This window comes from Macrobrachium nipponense, chromosome 1, assembly GCF_015104395.2.
Source record: "Macrobrachium nipponense isolate FS-2020 chromosome 1, ASM1510439v2, whole genome shotgun sequence".
Taxonomy (NCBI): domain Eukaryota; kingdom Metazoa; phylum Arthropoda; class Malacostraca; order Decapoda; family Palaemonidae; genus Macrobrachium; species Macrobrachium nipponense.
Genome location: NC_087200.1, coordinates 2,156,534 through 2,178,629, shown reverse-complemented (window position 1 = coordinate 2,178,629; position 22,096 = coordinate 2,156,534). Strand labels below are relative to the sequence as shown.

General features: G+C 42.9%; 1 protein-coding gene across 1 annotated transcript in view; it reads right to left on the bottom strand.

The window, feature by feature from the left end:
• Positions 1 to 22,096, bottom strand: part of LOC135219096 (RCC1-like G exchanging factor-like protein) — a 173,908-nt gene that overhangs the window by 64,442 nt on the left and 87,370 nt on the right. Inside the window, exon 4 of the mRNA XM_064255532.1 lies at positions 17,859 to 17,958. Within this exon, the coding sequence (XP_064111602.1) occupies positions 17,859 to 17,958 (100 nt within the window). The remainder of the gene's footprint in view (positions 1 to 17,858; positions 17,959 to 22,096) is intronic.

Sequence of the window (22,096 nt, the reverse complement as noted above, 5' to 3'; positions counted from 1 at the left end):
CCTCTCGCCCTACCTCTCGATTGTCTGTTAAAGGGAGGGTAGGCCTGACCTTCATAACGTAGGGTTGAAGGCCGGCGAGACGTGCGTAGGAGGTCGAAGGTTGTGACTGAGGAGACAGCAGGAGGATGGGCTGGTTCTGCTTAGAAGTAGCAGGTTGTCCTTGTTGGGTAACCGGGACGGCCTGAACAAAATTGCTGCTGTTGCTGGTGTTTCTGGTAAGGCTGGAACCTTTTACCAGACTTCTTTGGTTTCTTACCAGCAGTGGGACGGATTCTTGCTTCCTCTTAGATGAAATACCCCACCTAGCTCTAAGGCTCTGGTTGAGCCTAGCCGCCTCGTGGTGTACTTCATTTACAGCGGACTCTGGGAAGAGATCCGCTCCCCACATGCTAGAAGCCAGGAGTCTATTAGGCTCGTGCCTAATAGTGCATCCTGCAGAACGTTGCTTTCGGCAATTCCTCCTAGCTTGAAGAAGTCGAAAGCATCCGTCTGAACCGTCTGAAGCTGGGATTTGGCCAAGATTTTAAACAAAGGTTCCGTGCCATACGAGAGAGCAGCCATCTCTGTTATGATCAGCGAATTGAGGGACCTGCCAAACCTAGTTCGCGCGTTGAACTCCGCCTGAATCAAGGAATCAGGCAGCCTTTGGGAGCCAATGAAAGGCTGCGTCAAAACCCGGAGGATAAAACTCGAAGTCCTCAATCCTTCGAGTTCCACACTCCGGGATAGAGATCATACCATCCTTAAACGGAGCGTAAAGCGGCTACTCTCCATGGGTTCTCCATAGAGAAAGCTGGTAGTGAATCATATGGTGGAAGCTGGAGAATACCAGCACTTGTTACTGGGGAGACTGGAAGGGGGACCTGAGAGAGCCCAGCTACTCGGTCCTAATTCTCTCTAAACTCTGTTAGAGAGATCTTGGATGGACTGGCCCGATTGAGGACAGAGTGCTCGACAGTTGTGCGAACATCTGCTCAAACTTTGTCCCCAGGGCGGAGACTTGAGAGCCGACCAACTCACCCACCTGTTGCAATCACCACTGCTGAGAAAGCAGTGCGGATCAAAGGTTGCGAGGTCCCGCTACTCCAACCGGCGTTACCGGAGTGGATGCGGTGGAGGCCGGAGAAGGCATTGGCTCGGCGGGAGCGCGAGCCTTCTCCTTAGAAGACTTGCTTCTAGAGCTCTTCGAGTAAGAAGAGCTCGGCTTGGCCTTCACCCCGCGTCAGCATAAGAAGTCGAAGACTTCTTAGCTGAAGAAGACGAAGACGACTTCTTAGAAGTCGTCTTAACTAAGGTCTTCGGTTCTCTCTGTCCCTTCACCTTTGGGGGTACAGAGAGAGCGGGAGAGAGCGGGTAGGGATCTCAGATCCCACAAAGCCTTGGAAAGAAGCACTTGAAGAAGGGACAGGAGAAGATCCAGGAGCGCCCAAGGAAAGACCTTGGGCGCCCGACACACCTACCTCAACCAACAAATCCTCCGCACCTACCGCCATAGGCTCAATGTTAAGGTCCAGGGTAGCGACGTCCGGGACCGATTCCTGTGTGGCTACGACCCCGAAAGATTGCTGCATCTCTTGCTGGATGGAGGCTATGAGAGGGGCTGCGGATAAGGGGTCAACATACCCTGTTGACTTGCCCCGGGGAAGATCTGGACGGCCAGCTTCTTGTCTAAAAATGTAAAGGGCTGGCCTTTGGCGGCGTTCTTTCCGAAGCCGCCTACCCACGCTTTCAGGGTTGCAAGGGCGACCTCCCTCACACCAGCAGCCTGAAAGAAAAGGCGAAATGAGCTTCTAATGGCGGGACGGGGTTAACAAACTTATGTCTAAGAGTTGTTAGTAAAATGATAAAAAAGTCTATAATCGACTTACCCCCTCCACCAGCTGACTGACTAGGTCGTAGCAGATGGCGCAGGCTTCCGGGTGCCAGACGATCATATCGTTGTACGGCGTGCACATGGAGCGTGAGACCTGCACTCATCGTGGCCGCAGGGGTCGTACAACGTCGCGTTGCATCCCAGGACCTGACAGTTGGTAGCCTGTAAGTGGAAAAGATACATAAGTATCTAGGAGAACACTTACAGCCTAACAGTTGCTCCGCTGGTGCCGGAGCGAGAAAGTTAGATTAAACCAGAGCCCCGCCATAATACGTGTGGTAGTAAAATGGTTGGTTGTCCTAGCTACGGCGGGGAGACAAGATGGTCCTAGGCTACGGCGAACAAGAGATAGAATCCAACCAGGTGTGGTGGTAAAATGAAACCACGACGGATAATGGCGGGGATGGTATACATATGAATAATAAAATTAAACAAATCATCGTAAAATTAGGGTATATCCTTAAAAATAACAATAATTATCAAACCTTTCCCCACCCGTCTACTAGAAGAGTGCCCGGGTAAGAAGCAAGCTCCAATTCCGGTGGAGCGGGGGAGAGATGCAAGGATATAGTAGGCAAGCAACCGACCACTAGTAGTGACCACCCCGCCCGCTGGCCGGAGCCAGTAATCTATAACCAAAGGTGCCCCGGCTGCGGCGGAAGGCTCCGTTCGTTATAGAAAGGGAAGGTGGCTGAGCAACTGGGAAGGGGGGGGAGGGTCTCGGCGTAACACGGCAGGAGAGAGAGAGGGGGGGGTGGCCTACTCCTCCCGTCCCAACAACTACCCGCTCGGAGACCCGGTACCCTATGAGTGGTTCGCCCTATACCCCCCGCTGGGAGGCAACCCCTGGCCTCCTCAGAGAGAGAGGGAGGAAGGCAACTGAGGTTGTCATGGCAACCAAGGGGTCCCCCAGCGCCTCCCTATACCTGGTAGGGAGGGAAGGGGAAGGGGAAGGTGCGATGGAACACGTGACCGCAAGTGGCCTAAGCCGCGAAGCAAACACAACCGTGAAGGGCCACGTGAACCAGGCTGTACCAATACATGGGACATGCACCTAGGCTAGCCTAACACCCTAAATAGAACTAAATTTACATCGTAAAGATGGAAAAGACACTTTTAGTAGAAGAAAAAGAAGCCCAGGAGGAGGCAAACTGTTCGAGGAACAGAAGCCTACTCGGAGCCAGCGATAGCCGATGAAGAGCAAGAGCCGGGATGCTGGGCTGGAACATAGAATAGCCCTAAATACCAAACTAAGAGAAATGGTAAAAGGGCTAACCTAGCTAAAACTCGATGTAAAAAAACGATGAACGTGATATAGTAAGCCCATAAGTATAAGAAGTCCCAGTATGGAGGACCGGGAATTCTTAACGAGGCAGCATGGCGCCGCCACGAGACAACCGGGAAAGCCGTATATGACCTATTAGAAGGAAAATACTGGTTCCCGGAAGACTAAAATACAGTAAAACATTACTTATGAGGCACTTAACTTAGCCGTTGCGATGGCAGAAACGTTCCATGATAGATGGTGATATAAATCCTCGTGAAATAGCACAAGCACAAGAAAATGCGTCCGAACGCTGGCGCTAATAATTAAGGATGTCCGCTCGGGGCGCTGTTGTCCGTGGCGTCCTCTAGTAGTAGTAGTAGCGGCCGCATCGCCCGTTGGTATCAGCTCTCTCTTGTGGGGATTCTGATTGGAAGTTCTAATTGGTGAATGTCTCGTGGTAGTGTTCCCACTCGCCCCTATTGCCATACCGACACTTCTTTTTAAGAGTGAGCGAGTCAGTTTTACTGACATTTTCTTAATTTTGTTTTTCTCTGGTAATTTTAGATTAATTTTACCTAGAAAGAATGATATAAGGATCCTTTCATAGGCCGACACGAGCTGAGCCCAGAAAACGCAATTGTAAGCTAAAACGCTTATATTCTAGTAATATTCAATCTTTTACCTTAATTTTGCAACTAATTGGAAGTCTCTAGCACAATATTTCGATTTATGGTGAATTTATGAAAAAAATAACATTTTCTTTACGTCAGCGCGGTAACTCCTCCGAAAAAATCATACGTGCGATTGTGGTAATGTTTGCACCATTTTAAATTAGCCGTTACAAAGTTTTATATATGAAAATGTGCGCAATTTCATGTAAAATACAACAAAAAATAATTGAAGGTTGTAGCTTTTCTCATTTTTGAAATATTTGCATATAAATCACGATAAATAGAAAAAAAACACGTTCGGTCAACTTTGACTCTACCAAAATGGTCGAAAAACGCAATTGTAAGCTAAAACTCTTACAGTCTAGTAATATTCAGTCATTTATCTTCATCTTGAAACAAATTCGAAGTCTCTAGCAAAATATTTAGATTTATGGTGAATTTAAAAAAAAATCTTTCCTTCCCTCCGCGCGGATTCTCCGCCACAAATCTCCGAAATACGTACGTCCCATTCTCGGAATATTTGCTCCGTTTCATATTAGGTATTTCATAGTTTTATATATGAAAATGTGCGCAATCTCCTGTAGAATAAAACGAAAAATATTTGAAGGTTGTAGCTTTTCTTATTTCCGAAATAATTGCATATAAAAATATATATATATAAAAATTCGACATTCAGTCAACTTTAACTCGTCAGATATGGTCGAAAACTGCAATTGTAAGCTAATACTCTTACAGTATAGTAATATTCAATCATTTGTCTTCATTTTGAAAGAATTGGAAGTCTCTAGGACAATATTTAGATTTATGGTGAATTTTTGAATAAAATATATTTGTTTACGTCAGCGCGTTACGAATTCATGCATTATTTTGTGATAATATTTTCTCTGTGTTGCTTTTATCGTTTTACAATGTGTTATATACCAAAATGATCGCAATTTAGTGTACATTACAACGAAAAAAAAGTAACTTGTTACCTTTAACCGTTTTGCGCACAGCGCGATTTGAATACAATTATATATGAAATTTTGTTTTTGGGCTATCATATATCGCATTATTTATATATGATAATGATAATTTTTTTCATTTCTGATGGTTGCATACTAAACTTCAGGCAATGACAAAAAAAGGAGCCAAAAATGAACTCTTAATCTTGAAAACTAAGCGCGCTGTGATTTTTTGAAAAAATTATTTTTTCCGCTTCCGCGCTCACTCCGAAACCCCTCCGGCACAAGGGAGACAATTTTTTATTTACCGCTCCGGCGTAAGAGGGTTAAATTCCTTTACCAAATCATGCATCATGTCCCTTATGCATTGTCCTTCTGTGGCAAGGACATTTTTCGATGTTATTCATAATTTCCTTATGGAATTGATCAAATGCTGCCTATACTGTGTATACATTTTGGGGGAGATTGCACATTTTGACTGGGCTTCAACAACTGAACTGTAACTGCCTGTTAACAAAGGGGCAGAAGTTCTGGGTAAGTTACAATACCCCTCCGATAAACATAGTAGGCAGTCTCCAGTTAATGGAGGTCTTGGTTAATGACAATCCAGTTTTATGGTGATTATCTAGCACCATAAAATCGGTGATTTATGGCACCATAAAGGCCGAGTTTCGGTTAACGGCACCATAACATACCTAACCGCTGCATACAGAACACTTGAACTGAGGGTCCTGCATAATGGCAGTCCTGTAGTGATTTAAAGCAAGTTGTTTTTAGAAGTTACTCAGTATAGAATTATTAATGAGGGACACCTTGGTAGTTCTTGATAAGGTTTCCATACTTGTAATAAATTTTATTAGAAATGTATGTTAACTTAAGCCCTTTGAGGTTTAAGTTAGTTTTGACAGCCATATATGGCTGTATTAGTCCTTTTGCACTATGTAAAATTTTAATTTGAACTGCCATACTATTCAGACTAATCTTCTACGAACTAACTTGTTTAGTTAGCTCAAGCCACTGACTTATATGGCTTTAGGTTAATGCTTCTAGAATAGTGTACAATAAACTAAGAATAGAAGATTTCCTACAGGGTTCCTGTTCAACCTATTCCAGTTCTCTTCAAATTATAAACTTATTTAAAACTTTTAAAGATACAAACCATGCTGTATTTTAGGCTTCTGGTAGGACATTCCCTTAAAAAGAGGGTTCCTACTTAATTTGATTAGGGTACAGCATGTTCTGTGTTTTTATCAAATTTCAAGATATAGGCTGCATAAGAATTCCATTTCTGGGCTCAGTTCGTGTCGCTGCGCGAAATAATCCTTTAATCCATTATTTCTAAGGTAAATGCACTAACACATACCAGAGAAAAATAAAATAAAGAAAAGGTCAGTATAACTGACTCGCTCACCCTCCAAGAGGGCGTCGGTATGAACACTAGGGCGAGTGAGACCACTACCACGAACCTCTTACCAATAGAAATCTCCTACTACAAAACCCCTACAAGAGGTGAGCCGACCCACAGAGTGGGCAGCAACTACTACTACTCCGTCCCATGCTGCCGACTGCTGCGCCTCTGGTGGCCATCCTTTTCAGTTAGCGCACTGTGTACACACGTACCCTTTTTTGCTCTTGTGTTTTTGTGCCCCTTTCTTGGATTTACCTAATTATGGAGCGTGCAGCCATCGCAGCAGCTAAGTTAAGTAATCTGTTATTGTTGCTATTGGGTTTTTTCCAGCCTTGAGTCAGTATTTGCCGTTTTTTAGGTATAAATACTGGCTCTCGGTCGGAAGCATGGCGGCATTGTTCTGCCTCGTGGCGGGTTCGTTCTTGGTCTTCCATACCTAGAACCTTCCCTTATTACTTTACGCTCTATTCCTAGTTATCTATATTATGTTAGGGGTCCAGCCTGCTTGGGTTATGTCATGCATGCATGTCTTCTTTACCTTGCGTAGGCATCTTCCATCCAGACCCTAGCCACAGCTCTTAGTATCGGCCCCGGCTAGCTTTGAGTGGTAGACTTTCTTTCGGGTTAGTCGTACACTCCTGGATTTTTTCTCCTACTGATTTACTTTCTTACTTTATTTATCTAATTTTAGTTATGTTATATTTTAGGTTAGCCTACGGCGTCTGGCATATTACGTAGCCTAGGTCCCGTATTTCATTGGTCCACACCAGTCCATTGCTTCCTCTCATCAGTTCGGTTGCTTCTCTATAGCATCTCACTGATTAGTTGGTTGCTTTTACCTAGGCTATGTTTTTTCGTTGTATTACTCATGTTACCGCTCCGTGGTCACCATGTGATCGCGAAGCAGCCAGACACCTGTCCAGTCACCCTACCCTCCTCCCGCTCTTCCATAGAGCCGGGGGGGGGTAGGTCTGTCCTCGCTCGCTCCACATACCCGTGCCTGCCTCCCTCTCTCCCTAGGCGGAGGGAGTAAGGGGGGCTGGACAGACCCAGGACTGGACTTGACCGTTCTCTTGCTTCATGGTGCGCTCGGATGACTAAGGGGGGGGACTGGCCTTCCCCCTCCGTCGTTACTCCGTCGCCCCGTGGTTGGCTCGAGTCTGTTTCGCCCTCTCGCTCCTTCCCTGTTTACTGGTGCTTTTTATTTTACCGGAGCTCCGGCATTCACGTGGAAGGTTGCTAGTTCACCCTTGCGGGCGGACTTCAGGCATACAGTTGGTCTTTTCTAACCACCCCATCTCGCTGATATCGCGACACGAACACCGCCGCGCACCGGAATTATTCCGGTACGTACCAGTGCTTTAGGCTTAAGTGTTTATTGTTTAATTTAAACTATCATAAGTTTAATTTAAGCTAGCCTAAGCCGAACCCCTCCGTTACCCACATTATCACACCGGATCTCTCCGGGGTTATAGCCTATTCAGGCGGTAAGGGAGGGGTTATGCCCAAAATTTTTTTCGACCTCCGGCATGCAGCGGAGTTCTTTTAGCCTATTAGCCTGTAAGTGATGTCTTTTACGGTACTCATGTATCTTTTCACTTACAGACCACCAACTGTGAGCATCCAGGATGCAATGCCATGCTCCAGGACCCCTGCGGACATGAAGTCTGCAGGTCCCATGCTCCATGCGCGACTCCGCACGGGAATCTGCAGGTCTGGTTCCACGAAACCTGCACCATCTGTTACGATCTTGTGAGTCAGCTCTTGGACGGGGTAAGTATTCCCAACTCCGTTCGGTAATCACAAGGAATGTTTTAGTTCTTAAGTTTAATTTTAATCGCTTATTTTAAGCTTAAGCTCTTTTTATAGGGGATGTTACATCCCCTATGTCGTTAGATTAAGCCTATTACTTAAGTTTTAATCTTAAGTTCAAACTTAAAACTAATGAATGCCCTCTCTTCCAGGCTCCCGCCGTTAGAGATACCGCCCTGGCAACAACCCTGAGGGCTTGGGTCGGCAGGTTGGTTTCGGTAAGAACGCCGCCAAGGGACAGCCCTACATTCTGGAGCAGAGGTTGGCTGTCCTAATCTTCCCCGGCGGCAAGTCGACGGGTTACGTCGACCCGGCAGAGGCAGCCCGACTATGGCGGATGATCCAACAACAGCTCGCCGCTTCGTTAAAGGAACCAGGCCAAGATATCTCGTCGGACGTCGTGACTCTGGACCTAAATATAGAGCCCATGGTAGGTGTTGACGACCTGTTGGTCGAGGTAGGTACGTTGGACGCCCAAGGGCTTCCCTTGGGCGCCACTGGGTCTTCTACTCCTGCTAACTCTCCAGCTTCCTTCCAAGGCTTTACAGGAGCTGAGCTACTTTATACTTCTCCTGACGCTTCAGTAAGACCTAAGGTCAAGGGAAAGACGGTTGTAAAAACCCTCAAAAAGACGTCGTCGTCGTCCAAAAAGACTTCGTCGGCGTCATCATCTCGTAAGTCTCCGGCTACAAACCCCGGAGCGGAGAGGTCTAGAGCTTCTGGTTCTAGCTCCAAATCCTCAAAGAGCAGGTCTTCCAAGGAGAGGCCACATACTCCGGCTGAGTCAGCCGTCTCTCCTCTCCCCTTGGTACCTGTTCCGGGTTACCCAACCACCTCCGCAGCAGCTCCGGCTTTGGATCCCAATGCTGGACTGTTGCAACACATGGGAGACTTGGTCGGCTCTCTGAGGAACAGTATGGAGCAGATGTTCTCCCGGTTGTCAGACAGGATCACGTCTCAGGACAACATCATCGCCGAACTTAGTCAGGCTCCTCTAGCTACTCCCCCACCTTTCGGCACCGGAATAGCTCAGCTCCCACCTCATGACTCTCTGCCTCCGTTCTCTATGAATAACCCCTGGAGGGTGGCGTCATACGCCCCTTTCCAGGACGGTCTTATTTCAATTCCGGAGTGTGGTACTCGAAGGATTGAGGACTTCGAGTTCTACCCGGAGGGTCTACAACCACCATTCATTGGCTACGCTACACTCAACGGTAGGCAGGCCATGAACTAGAGATGACAAAGTCCCCTAAGGAGACAGTCCTCTACTCACGTGACCAGGCTCAAAGAGAATGGCTCAGGTGTTTAGAGGACATGGACTGTTCAAACACGAAAATTCAACCTTTTAAGAGTCCCTTCACCATTTTCACGATGGAGGAGGGAACTCCGCTTCCCTTCCTTACCAAGATAGCTACGGTCACTATCCCGGCGGCCCAGAAGGGGGAGTCGTTGCCACAGCTAAGGGAAGCAGACCCCACATCTCCTTTGCTCCCTTCACACGGAGAATTGTGGGAAGAGTTACCCAACACCTTTTCGGCGGGCAAACTCAAGCCAGACTGTGCTATGGATCAGTTTGGTGAGAAGCTGCCTAGACTTCCGGACAGTCTCATTCAGGCCGAATTTGAGGCCAAGACTAGGCTAGCCAGGTCCATCAATACCATGGCAATGACGGAAGTGGCAACCATTTCTTACGGCTCTGAGCCACTCTTTAAGCTCCTCACCAAGTCACTGACGCAAACAGTTCAGTCTGACATGTTTGAGTTCGCTACAGCCAGAACTAACTGTCGGAAACATGTCCTCCAGGAAGCAACTATTCGTCATGAGCCGAATAAGTGCTTTCATCCAACATCTGGGGGGCAGACCTCTTCCCTGATGCGATGGTAAAGGAGGTCCAGGCGGAAGCTACAAGGCTTAACCAAAGCCTTAAGGATCGTTGGGGTCTCACCGCAAGGAGACGCCAAGACCAGCCAACAAGAGGTAAGGCTCAGAAGAAACCGAGACGTTTTCAGCCTTACCAGAAAAAGCAACCACGCTTCACCCAGGCTGTTTCGACTGTTCCGTTGGTACAGTCAGCCCAACCCTCTACCTCCAAGGCGCAATCACAGCCCATCTACGTGATTTCCCCCCAGCCTCAACCTTCCACCTCCTACGCTGTCTCCCCAGCCTTCAACCAAGTGTTCGAAGGCCAGGCCTTTCAGCAATATGACCGTTCGGGTAGGGGAGGCAGGGGTAAGGGATCCTTTCGTCAGAAAGGATCAGGAAGGTCTCTTAACAGGGGAAAACACTTCCGGGGAGGCCGCGGAGGTTACTCAACCCAGCAGCAATGAGAACTTGAAGGTAGGAGGGAGGCTGTTTCTCTTCCGGCACCGGTGGGGATTCAGCAAGTGGGCACAAAGTATTGTGTCGAAAGGCCTGGGTTGGAGTTGGGTTGCGAATCCGCCTCCACCCAGACCTTTCCTTCAACTTCCATCAAAAGAATTGACGGAGTATGCGGAGGACCTCCTTCACAAAGGAGCAATAGCGAGAGTCAACAGATTAAAATTTCAAGGGCGCTTATTCAGCGTTCCAAAGAAAGGCTCACAAAAAAGAAGGGTAATCTTAGACTTATCCCGCTTAAACTTGGCCATTCGCTGCGACAAGTTCAAAATGCTCACCATCTCGCAGGTGCGGACCTTACTTCCCCGTGGGGCCGTCACCACCTCTATCGATCTTACAGACGCATACTATCATATCCCTATTGCAAGACACTTTCGCCCTTATCTGGGCTTCAAGATAGGAGATCAGGCATTCTCCTTCAAGGTAGTTCCCTTCGGTCTGAACGTGGCACCCAGGGTGTTCACGAAGTTGGCGGAAGTAGTCGTCCAACAACTGAGGTCTCAGGGGATAATGGTAGTAGCGTATCTCGACGATTGGTTGATTTGGGCTCCAACAGTCGAGGAATGTCACAAAGCCACACTGAAAGTAATCCAGTTCCTAGAGTATCTGGGGTTCAAGATAAACAGGACAAAATCAAGACTCACTCCGGAGTCCAACTTTCAGTGGCTGGGCATTCAATGGAATCTATCCTCCCATACTCTGTCGATTCCATCAGCCAAGAGAAAGGAAATAGCGAAGTCAGTAAAGCAATTTCTAGAACACAAATTTGCCTCAAGGAGAAGCCAGGAAAGAATCCTGGGTTCCCTCCAATTTGCCTCAGTGACAAACATCTTGATGAAAGCCAAACTGAAAGACCTAACCAGAATCTGGCGCTCGCGAGCAAACGTCAGATCCAGGGACAAGTTGTCATCAGTCCCACAGGTTCTAAGGAATCGTCTACGCCCTTGGGCAAAAGTGAAGAACCTGTCAATATCAGTACCCCTTCAGTTTCCTCCTCCGTGGGGGATTAACCATCCACACAGATGCTTCATTAAGCGGCTGGGGAGGATATTCTCAGTTCAAGAAGGTTCAAGGAACTTGGTCACCCCAGTTCCGCCGGCTTCACATAAACGTACTAGAAGCGATGGCAGTGTTCTTGACTCTGAAAAGGTTACGTCCGCCAAAGAACTCCCACATAAAGCTAGTTCTGGACAGCGCAGTGGTAGTCCATTGCGTAAACAGAGGAGGCTCCAAGTCACGACATCTGAATCATGTCATGGTAGCCATCTTCTCCCTGGCGGACAAGTTCAGTTGGCACCTCTCCTCCACCCATATAGCTGGAGTGAGAAACGTCATAGCAGATGCTCTATCCCGCTCAGTTCCTCTGGAGTCGGAATGGTCACTGGACAACAGTTCGTTCCAATGGATTCTCCGGAGGGTTCCAGGTCTACAAGTAGATCTATTCGCATCCCAAGCGAACACAAACTCCCATGTTATGTGGCCCCCAACCTGGACCCTCTGGCCTATGCCACGGACGCTCTGTCCATAGATTGGAACAACTGGGAGAAGATTTATGTCTTTCCTCCAGTGAATCTTCTCTGAAGGTACTGAACAAACTCAGGACGTTCAAGGGTCAAGTAGCTCTAGTAGCCCCAGACTGGCCGAAGAGCAATTGGTACCCTCTGATTCTGGAACTGGGTCTTCGTCCTCTTCGAATTCCCAATCCCAGGCTCTCCCAGGCAGTACAAACGAAGACTGTGTTCGCTTCCTCAGGAATTCTCAAAACCCTAACTTTATGGACTTCATGAAGTTAGCGGCTAAAAAAGATGCAGATATTGATCCAAGAAATATTCTTTTCTTGGAATCTGATAAAAGAGATTCAACTTTGAGACAGTATGATGCTGCAGTCAAAAAGTTGGCAACCTTCCTGAGAGAATCAGATATTAGGATCATGACAATCAATTCAGCTATATCCTTTTTCAGATCTTTATTTGAAAAAGGTTTAGCAGCTAGCACTATTACGACAAACAAGTCAGCCTTGAAAAAGATTTTTCAACTCGGGTTCAACATAGACTTGACAGATTCTTACTTCTCGTCTATTCCCAAGGCTTGTGCTAGACTTAGACCTTCAGTGAGGCCTACGTCAGTATCATGGTTCTTGAATGATGTTCTAAAGCTGGCTTCAGAAACAGACAATACGACATGTTCATTTATAATGCTCTTAAGAAAAACTCTATTTTTATTAAGCTTGCTTCAGGGACGCGAGGAATTTCAGAACTGTCGGCGTTATCCAGAGATCCGGATCATATAGAATTTCTTCCCACAGGGGAAGTTCTACTTTCTCCGGAACGTAGCTTTTTAGCAAAGAACGAGGACCCTTTGATGAGGTGGGAACCGTGGAAGGTTATACCACTTCCACAAGATGTTTCATCTTTGTCCAGTATCGACCTTACGAGCCTTCTGTCCAGGACCTCCTCATCCTCGTCAGGTCCTCTCTTTAAGAGAGAGAAAGGTGGTACTTTATCTATTAAAGGTATCAGGCAACAGATCCTGTACTTTATTAAGCAAGCCAACCCTGATTCCTTCCCTAAAGCTCATGATGTCAGGGCAGTTGCCACCTCAATTAACTATTTCCAACACATGAATTTTGATGATTTAAAAAAGTATACTGGTTGGAAATCGCCGACAGTATTTAAGCGTCATTACTTAAAGTCCTTGGAAGCTCTGAAATTTTCAGCAGTTGCGGCGGGTAACATAGTTTCCCCCGACTCTGCTTAGTCTTAAGTTGAAGATCCAGTTCTCCCTTCTACCTATCTCATTCAACAGTTTGTCTATACCTACCATGTTCATGTACGTCTACCTTGAGTCTTAGCTGCTCTTGTGATGGTACAGTGGGTGTCCCTTATTTTTATGCTAGGGTCACCCACAATTATTTGTATATTCTGATCTCTATGATGTGGTCCCCTTATTTTTTTATGCTAGGTGACACATCTACTTTTGCAATGGTTACGGGTTTTGTATGTTAAGACATATAAATTTATTTACTACATTATTGTCTAAGTTTGTTCAGAATCAATTTTATTATAATTGTTTTATTTACTTTTGTATATAATATTTATACACAGGTGTTAAGTTCAACATATATTCCATGTAAGCCCTGTACATATGTTAACTTTAAGTTAATTTTAAGGAATAATTTTCTAACCTGTATAATTATGTGTATGTATATTTCTTTTTGGCAATTATAATACTTTATTTTATTTTAAGTTTTATTGAGACCTTATTTATTTATTTAGTTATTTTCCTTTACAATCTTGTGCTAATTCTCTGGTACGATTTCGCGCAGCGACACGAACTGAGCCCAGAAAAGGGATTTTGACGTAAGGAAAAATCTATTTCTGGGCGATTGGTTCGTGTCGCCCAGCGAAATCCCACCCTACCCATCCCTGCGCTCAAGATTGTCTGCTAACTTCAGGATGGCCACCAGAGGCGCAGCAGTCGGCAGCATGGACGGTAGTAGTAGTAGTTGCTGCCCACTCTGTGGGTCGGCTCACCTCTTGTGGGGGTTTTGTAGTAGGAGATTTCTATTGGTAAGAGGTTCGTGGTAGTGGTCTCACTCGCCCTAGTGTTCATACCGACGCCCTCTTGGAGGGTGAGCGAGTCAGTTATACTGACCTTTTCTTTATTTTATTTTTCTCTGGTATGTGTTAGTGCATTTACCTTAGAAATAATGGATTAATGGATTATTTCGCTGGGCGACACGAACCAATCGCCCAGAAATAGATTTTTCCTTACGTCAAAATCCCTTTATTATGTAGCCTTACTAATAGGCTACTGTATCAGGTATCAACCCTTAGTCATAAGAAACTGTTATCTAATTAAGCCTATCCTAAATTGTTCTTTCTTAGCCTAGTATAGAGTACTGCCTCGTCCAGATTATTCTAGATCAAATGTAAAGGCTATACAGTGGACCCCCCGTATTCGCGTTCTCCGGATTCGGCGGACTCACACATTCGCGGATTTCTCTCGGGAACATTTCCCCGCATTATTCGCGGAAAATTCATGCATTCGCGGTATTTTTCTATGAGAAATATCCACAAATTCCTGGTTTTTGTGATCAATTTCATCATAAAATGCACTTTTTGTGATAAAACTATTAAAAAAACCAAGTATGAAAATTTTTAGTGGTTTTTCTTAAGTTTTAACTAACAAAATAGGCTGTTTTTAGCGCTTTTATAGGGGTTCCAAACATTCGCGGATTCTAACTGTTCATGGGGGGGTCTGGTACGCATCCCCCGCGAATACGGGGGGAACACTGTATAAATAAACTCATAGTTAGGCTAATATTTTTGTCTAACACAGGTTGTTTATATCTAGCCCTAGGCTATTTGTTCTACTATATAAAGCAGTAACTTTCTAATGTGAAACTTTTTACTTAGGCAATCACCATGTATAGGTTATTGTCTAACCTAGATTAATTAATTCACCTTTAAGCGTATGGGATTGACCAGGCATAATATAGACTTCAAGCTAAGCTACTACCTCATAGCCCATTTGGTTTACTATATAAAACAGGAACTTACTAACGTGAAACTTTATAGTTAGGCTATCACCTAGTCTAGGTTATTGTCTAATCCAGATTATTTAATTCATCTTTAAGGGTAAGCCCATGATAGCCTAGAGTACTAAGACTATGCTTAAGTATACAGGCTATATAAAAGGAAAAAGTATGTAGCCTTTTATCTAATCCTAAGGTCTTTGGTGTAAACTTGGGATACTGCCTAGGCCCATAGCTTAACATGATATATCTTAATTCTTACCTTAATTCAGGTTACTACCCAGGTTATTATTGTTCACCCCTAAGGATATATAATCCTAGGTTATAAGCTACAGACAGTATCTACTACAGTCTACCTAACATATTCTCACAGAATTGATGTGGATTTTAGGCTACTGCCTAGTAGGCTATTGCCAACATCATTATTGTGGGACATTTCTTTAGATAAAACTTCTAAATAGAATGATAAATTCTTCAAAACAATTTGCACTTTTACAAGTAACAATCAGAGATCATGAGAAGCACCAGTTTATGGCTTTTCACACACACACATTAAATAATTGTTCCACAATCTAAATAAAAAAAATTTTAACTGGAACTTAAAATTATACACTTAGCTTTCACCTCAGATGTTTCCATGATCCTCAGTGATGAAATCAGAGATGCAAAGAGCTTAAATTACAGTGGCGGTTTCAGTACACTATACATTGACCGACCAGAAAAGGTAATTGTCTAGTCCGTTCCTGGTAGTATGTAAACAATATGACAGCAATATGCTAGAAGAAGTGGCTATGCACATATGTGCATAGCCACTTCTTCTTGCAGGTTTTTGATGGTGGTAAACTGGGTTCAGAATTTACTGAGGATAAGAGAAAGTGCCCTCTTATCCTGAGTCCATTTATACTCCGGGTATTGTGTTGTAATGTTTATCATTACGACACAATACCTAGCCACAAGACCAGATAAAAGAGAATTCTTTGACAGTAATCTGGTTGGTCTCACCATGGAGCCCTGGTTAGACCATGGAAAGGGTAACTTTTCATGAACGAAACAGTGACTACACTAACAAAAAAAAAAAATTTTCTATTATAAAACAATTACGTACTCTAGCCAAATGCCTACCTCTCTATCTCCCAGCTTTTTCACTGGATCAGACAACACAAAGAAGTGATTCAGTTCATTTCCAGGGACCTGAGGCGCGTTAAGGGGGCCGGCCGGCTAATGCCCTTTTTTAAGGACAGGACTTTGATATTCATACCACTTAATAAGGTGACTTGGGACATCTCCAAACCGCATATGATTTTCGCCTCTGACCTTCGGTTTTGTGACGCCAGGGCGATTTATCCCGAAAATAACCCATTTTCCTCAAATTCTTTTATCTCCTCCCTTGATATTTAATATTAAGACTGGGATTACTACCATATATAGACCTGATGTAGACCTCCAATCGAATGGAGAGTTTTTTTTCTAAAAGTCATTTTTTTGCTAGATATGAATATTTCAATATGGTAAAAATATAAACCCTATAAATCAGGAGAAAAAAATTTATAAAAAAAATACGAAACAAAAATTGGAAAAAAGGGCTCTATTTGATTGTTCTATAATGTCTTTCTGAGTTAAATACCAAATTCCAATGTTATAGCTTTAAAACTAAGTGAGAAGATAGATTTTGAAGGTCAATAAGTATAGTTTTGAGATACGGGCGTTCAAAGTTTTCCTTCGTATTTCTATAAAGACAATGTTAATAAATAATGATTACGTATTATGAATGTATATTTCTTTTTTGTGTATTAATAAACCAAAACTATTTTATTTATCATAATTTAATCATAAATGATGATCCCTTTGCTCATATATCGCAGCCTGGGGCACTGCTTGAGGCAAGATGGGACACTCCTTCCTACGCAATTCTCTCTCTCCCCTTCACTAACTCTGCTTATTACACCGAATTTTCTTCTTCTGTGTGTTAGCGAGATGTTTTCCTTGTATTTTCCTCTTTGGCATGATGAAATTCTTGCCCGAAACAAAGATAAACAAACGTAATTGCAAGAGAATGTCAAGAGGTGAAACTCGAAGGCGTACACTTTTTTTACAAAGACAATTTAATAAATCATGATTATTATGAATTTCATATTCCATTTTGGGTATTAAAAAACCAAAACTTTGTTATTTATCATAAATGAAGATCTCTTTGCTCAAAGATCGTAGCCTTAGGCATAGTGTGACGTGTGCTGTCAAGCAAGACGGGGGCGTTACTAAGCAACCCTACCCTCTCTCTTCACTAACTACGCATATATTATGATATTCTGTAATAATACTTGAGCGATTTTTCTTCGTCTGTATGTTAGCGAGATGTTTTCCTTGTCTTTTCCTCATTGGCATGATGAAATTCTTGCCGAAACATACATAAACATACGTGAAAGCAGGCGAATGTCAGACGTGAAATGGAATGTGTAGACTACTTGACGTCTGTGATCGCACTAAATCAGGACTGGGACTTGGTAGCTTGAGCTGAAGTCTCTTCTCGACTCGGGAAATGTCTACAGATGCCATTTCTCCCAATTTCTTTGACAATAATTATCAAAATTTACGATAATAGAAGAAATATTGCATTTTCTTGTACGGATCAATGTTTTAGGCTTATTGAGTTACGTTAACTAATTACCCTGTAACTACGAAAGTAAGAGGAATTTTGACGAAATATTTCGTATACGTATTCTCAATTGCCATATGAAGCTCCATGAATTTTTTCATGACTTTGCATTTTTCGCCCTATACCTCCATATATAGGGGTTCCGGCCGGCCCCCTTAATCACATGCACATACCAAACTACCATTTGTGAAATGCATGAAATAGGCTATGATCAAGTTGTGCATTTATAATGATAAAATTTAATTTTGAAAAAATTTCAGTAACCACAAGCATAAATTTTTTTAGTATTATGTGATACTGTAAGCTTTTTTGCATACCTATTTGAGAATCTGTATTAAGACCAGTACCAAAACAGGAAACAGATGAATCGTTAACAGCAAACAGAGTGAAACCGTAACCACATGCCAAATCTTTAACCTGAAAAGATAAAGGGAAAGTAAATTTTTGTACTGAGGAATTTTGACATCAAAATTTAATTTTCAATATGAAGTCACTATAATAAAAAAAACAAGAAAATATGGAGAAATTATAATTAATTATTATTGTACTGTAGCTAACTACAGACTACTCCATTAGCTTTTATACACATTGTATGCAACTGTTACTGTAACTCAGCAGCTCATATTAATACAAAGTTGTCCCTACACAAAACAAACCTTTGGTCTTAATGTAAGGGGAAATTCTCTAGCGCCTGCTAGAGTCTGGTTAAAAAAACAGTATCTACAAGGATTTTGGTGGCAATGGGAGACAACCAATAGGGGTGTAGGAATACAGAGCAGCCCGACCTGATTCATCCTAGCTATGAATTGGCATAATAGTTTCTCTCTAACAACCCTTCATAGCAAGATGGCAGTTCTGCCTTTCTAGCCAAGAAGCCAGTTATTTTAGCACTGTAGAAAGAGTGGTTTGTTCGTGCTACGATGTAGGAAAATTGGACCTTCTGAAACATCTGCTGTGACCTCTAGGTAATCCTTTAGTGCTTGAACTGGGTACGTATAATGTTTTTGTCTGCTAAATTAAGTTTTCTTATAAGAATAGATTTCCTCTTTAAAGGATTCTCATTCTTGGCCAGGAATGATTGTCTAGGGGGTAACAATAACTGGTTATCAGCAGTTTGTGAGATATATAATCCCCATCTAAGAAAGCCCAATTCACTAATACGTGTTCCTGATGCTAATGCTACCAGGAAGATTGCTTTTTGAAGCATGCACATGGTGGTTACATCAGGTCCATTGAATTGAGGCGTACATAAAAGTCTGAGGCCCTTATTCAGGGACCAAGTAATTGAAAGTCTTTCAGGAGCGGGTTTCTGTAAAGCAGTGGTTCTTAACCTGGGGGGCGTCAGCAGTTTCCAAGGGAGGCGCGAGCCCTAACGAAAAGTGAAAAAAAAATTCTTTAATTATATTCGTTATTATCTTAACAAGAGTGAGAACTAATATATTCAGGAGTTTATGAACAAATGTAAAAGTATCGCCTTCTAACGTTACTTTCCTAGAGTCTACTACTCTAATTAGGCTCGTTGGGCTGACCATGATATTGGCCTCCCTTCCTATCCCTCGAAACCCCTTCTCTCTCATTTTTTTTATTTTCTTTAAATCTGGGAGGGAATTTTACCCCTGACCATGTTTTGTAATTATTGGCCTCCCCTCCAATCTACCCCTCGAAACCCTTTTGCTTTCTCATTTTTTTTTATTTTCCTTTAAATCTGGGAGGGAATTTTATTCACAGATGCAAGGGGGGCGTGAAAGAAAGGATCAACTCTTAGAGGGGGTATGGTCATAAAAAGGTTAAGGGGGCCGGCCGGCTAATGCCCTTTTTTAAGGACAGGACTTTGATATTCATACCACTTAATAAGGTGACTTGGGACATCTCCAAACCGCATATGATTTTCGCCTCTGACCTTCGGTTTTGTGACGCCAGGGCGATTTATCCCGAAAATAACCATTTTTCAAATTCTATCTCCTCCCTTGATATTTAATATTAAGACCTGGGATTACTACCATATATAGACCTGATGTAGACCTCCAATCGAATGAAGAGTTTTTTTTCTAAAAGTCATTTTTTTGCTAGATATGAATTTTTCAATATGGTAAAAAAATAAACCCTATAAATCAGGAGAAAAAATTTATAAAAAAAATACGAAACAAAAATTGGAAAAAAGGGCTCTATTTGATTGTTCTATAATGTCTTTCTGAGTTATATACCAAATTCCAATGTTATAGCTTTAAAACTAAGTGAGAAGATAGATTTTGAAGGTCAATAAGTATAGTTTTGAGATACGGGCGTTCAAAGTTTTCCTTCGTATTTCTATAAAGACAATGTTAATAAATAATGATTACGTATTATGAATGTATATTTATTTTTTGTGTATTAATAAACCAAAACTATTTTATTTATCATAATTTAATCATAAATGATGATCCCTTTGCTCATATATCGCAGCCTGGGGCACTGCTTGAGGCAAAGATGGGGCACTCCTTCCTACGCAATTCTCTCTCTCCCCTTCACTAAATCGGCTTATTACACCAAATTTTCTTCTTCTGTATGTTAGCGAGATGTTTTCCTTGTATTTTCCTTTTTGGCATGATGAAATTCTTGCCCGAAACAAAGATAAACAAACGTAAAATGGAAGAGAATGTCAAGAGGTGAAACTCGAAGGCGTACTCTTTTTTTACAAAGACAATTTAATAAATCATGATTATTATGAATTTCATATTCCATTTTGGGTATTGAAAAACCAAAAATTTGTTATTTATCATAAATGAAGATCTCTTTGCTCAAAGATCGTAGCCTTAGGCATAGTGTGACGTGTGCTGTCAAGCAAGACGGGGGCGTTACTAAGCAACCCTCCCCTCTCTCTTCACTAACTACGCATATATTATGATATTCTGTAATAATACTTGAGCGATTTTTCTTCGTCTGTATGTTAGCGAGATGTTTTCCTTGTCTTTTCCTCATTGGCATGATGAAATTCTTGCCGAAACATACATTAACATACGTAAAAGCGGGCGAATGGCAGAGGTGAAATAGAACGTGTAGACTACTTGAAGTCTGTGATCGCACTAAATCAGGACTGGACTTGGTAGCTGAGCCTGAAGTCTCCTTCTCGACTCGGGGAATGTCTACAGATGCCATTTCTCCCAATTTCTTTGACAATAATTATCAAAATTTACGATAATAGAAGAAATATTGCATTTTCTAGTACGGATCAATGTTTTAGGCTTATTGAGTTACGATAACTAATTACCCTGTAACTACGAAAGTAAGAGGAATTTTGACGAAATATTTTGTATACGTATTCTCAATTGCCATATGAAGCTCCATGAATTTTTTCATGACTTTGCATTTTTCGCCCTATACCACCATATATAGGGGTTCCGGCCGGCCCCCTAAAGAACCACTGCTGTAAAGAAAAGGACTGCAGAAGGGAAGTGACAACTACTATGTTGGAATCAATCCCAAATCCATAAAGCAAGGGTTCTGTTAATGCCGCCTTGTATGCTATAATTGTTGTAACTGCAAGATATTTGCCTTCAAAGAGGTGTATAAGAAAATTCATTAGTGTTTCTATAGAAATCTCAATTGGGCTCTCACTCTGGATATAATCTAACCATATTCTCCAAATGGACTGGTATTGCCGGATAGATGATGTCTGTAGTTTTTGCACTAGGTACCTAGCAATATTGGGTGAGTAGTTTTCAAGGTAGATTATATTTTAAAAATCCACACGTGAAGGTCTCGGCTCAGAAAGGAGGATGCGTAAATGACTTTCCCTCCTACTTTCTGGGACAGTACAGCAGATTGCAGTGGAATTGGCCTCTTCGTCCGCTGTTGAAGTAGTAGGAACCAATCCCTGTTTGGCCAATTTGGGGCTATTAGGTAAGCTGTTCCTTTGAAGGTTAGGAGCTTGTTCAAAACCTTCGAAATCAGGGACAAAGGAGGAAAAAGATATATTGTCTTCCAGTTGTTCCAGTCCTGTAGGAAGGCATCTCTCGCTATTGCTTGATTGTCCACATTCGGGGACACATATACATACTGGGAGTTTGTGATTCTCATATCTGGCAAACAGGTCCACTTGTGGTTGTGGAATTAGGTTGTACATTATTTGAAAGGAGTGGTTGTCCAATGACCACTCTGTTGAGGCTGTTGTATTCCTTGACAAAGGGTCAGCTATTACATTGAGAGACCCTGAAAGGTGAATTGCAGACAAATGCCACTTGTTTTCCTAGGCCATCTGAAGAATGACTAACATTACCATATTGAGAGGAGGTGAGCATGATCCCAATTTTTTTATACAAGACACTGCAGTCGTATTGTCTAGGACCAGCAAAATTCGTCTGTTCCAGATGTTTGAGTTTCCTTAAAGACAAAAAGAAAGCCATCAGCTCTAGGAAATTGATATGAACATTCCTTAGAGTAGCTGACCACCTCCCCGCTACCTGACGATCCTCCCATTGTCCTCCCCAACCTGTCAGCGGGGCATCTCTGTGTATTGTTACTTCTACAGATGGAGGAGTCAGGGTGACCTGTTTTACCAGAGATTCCTTCTGTGTCC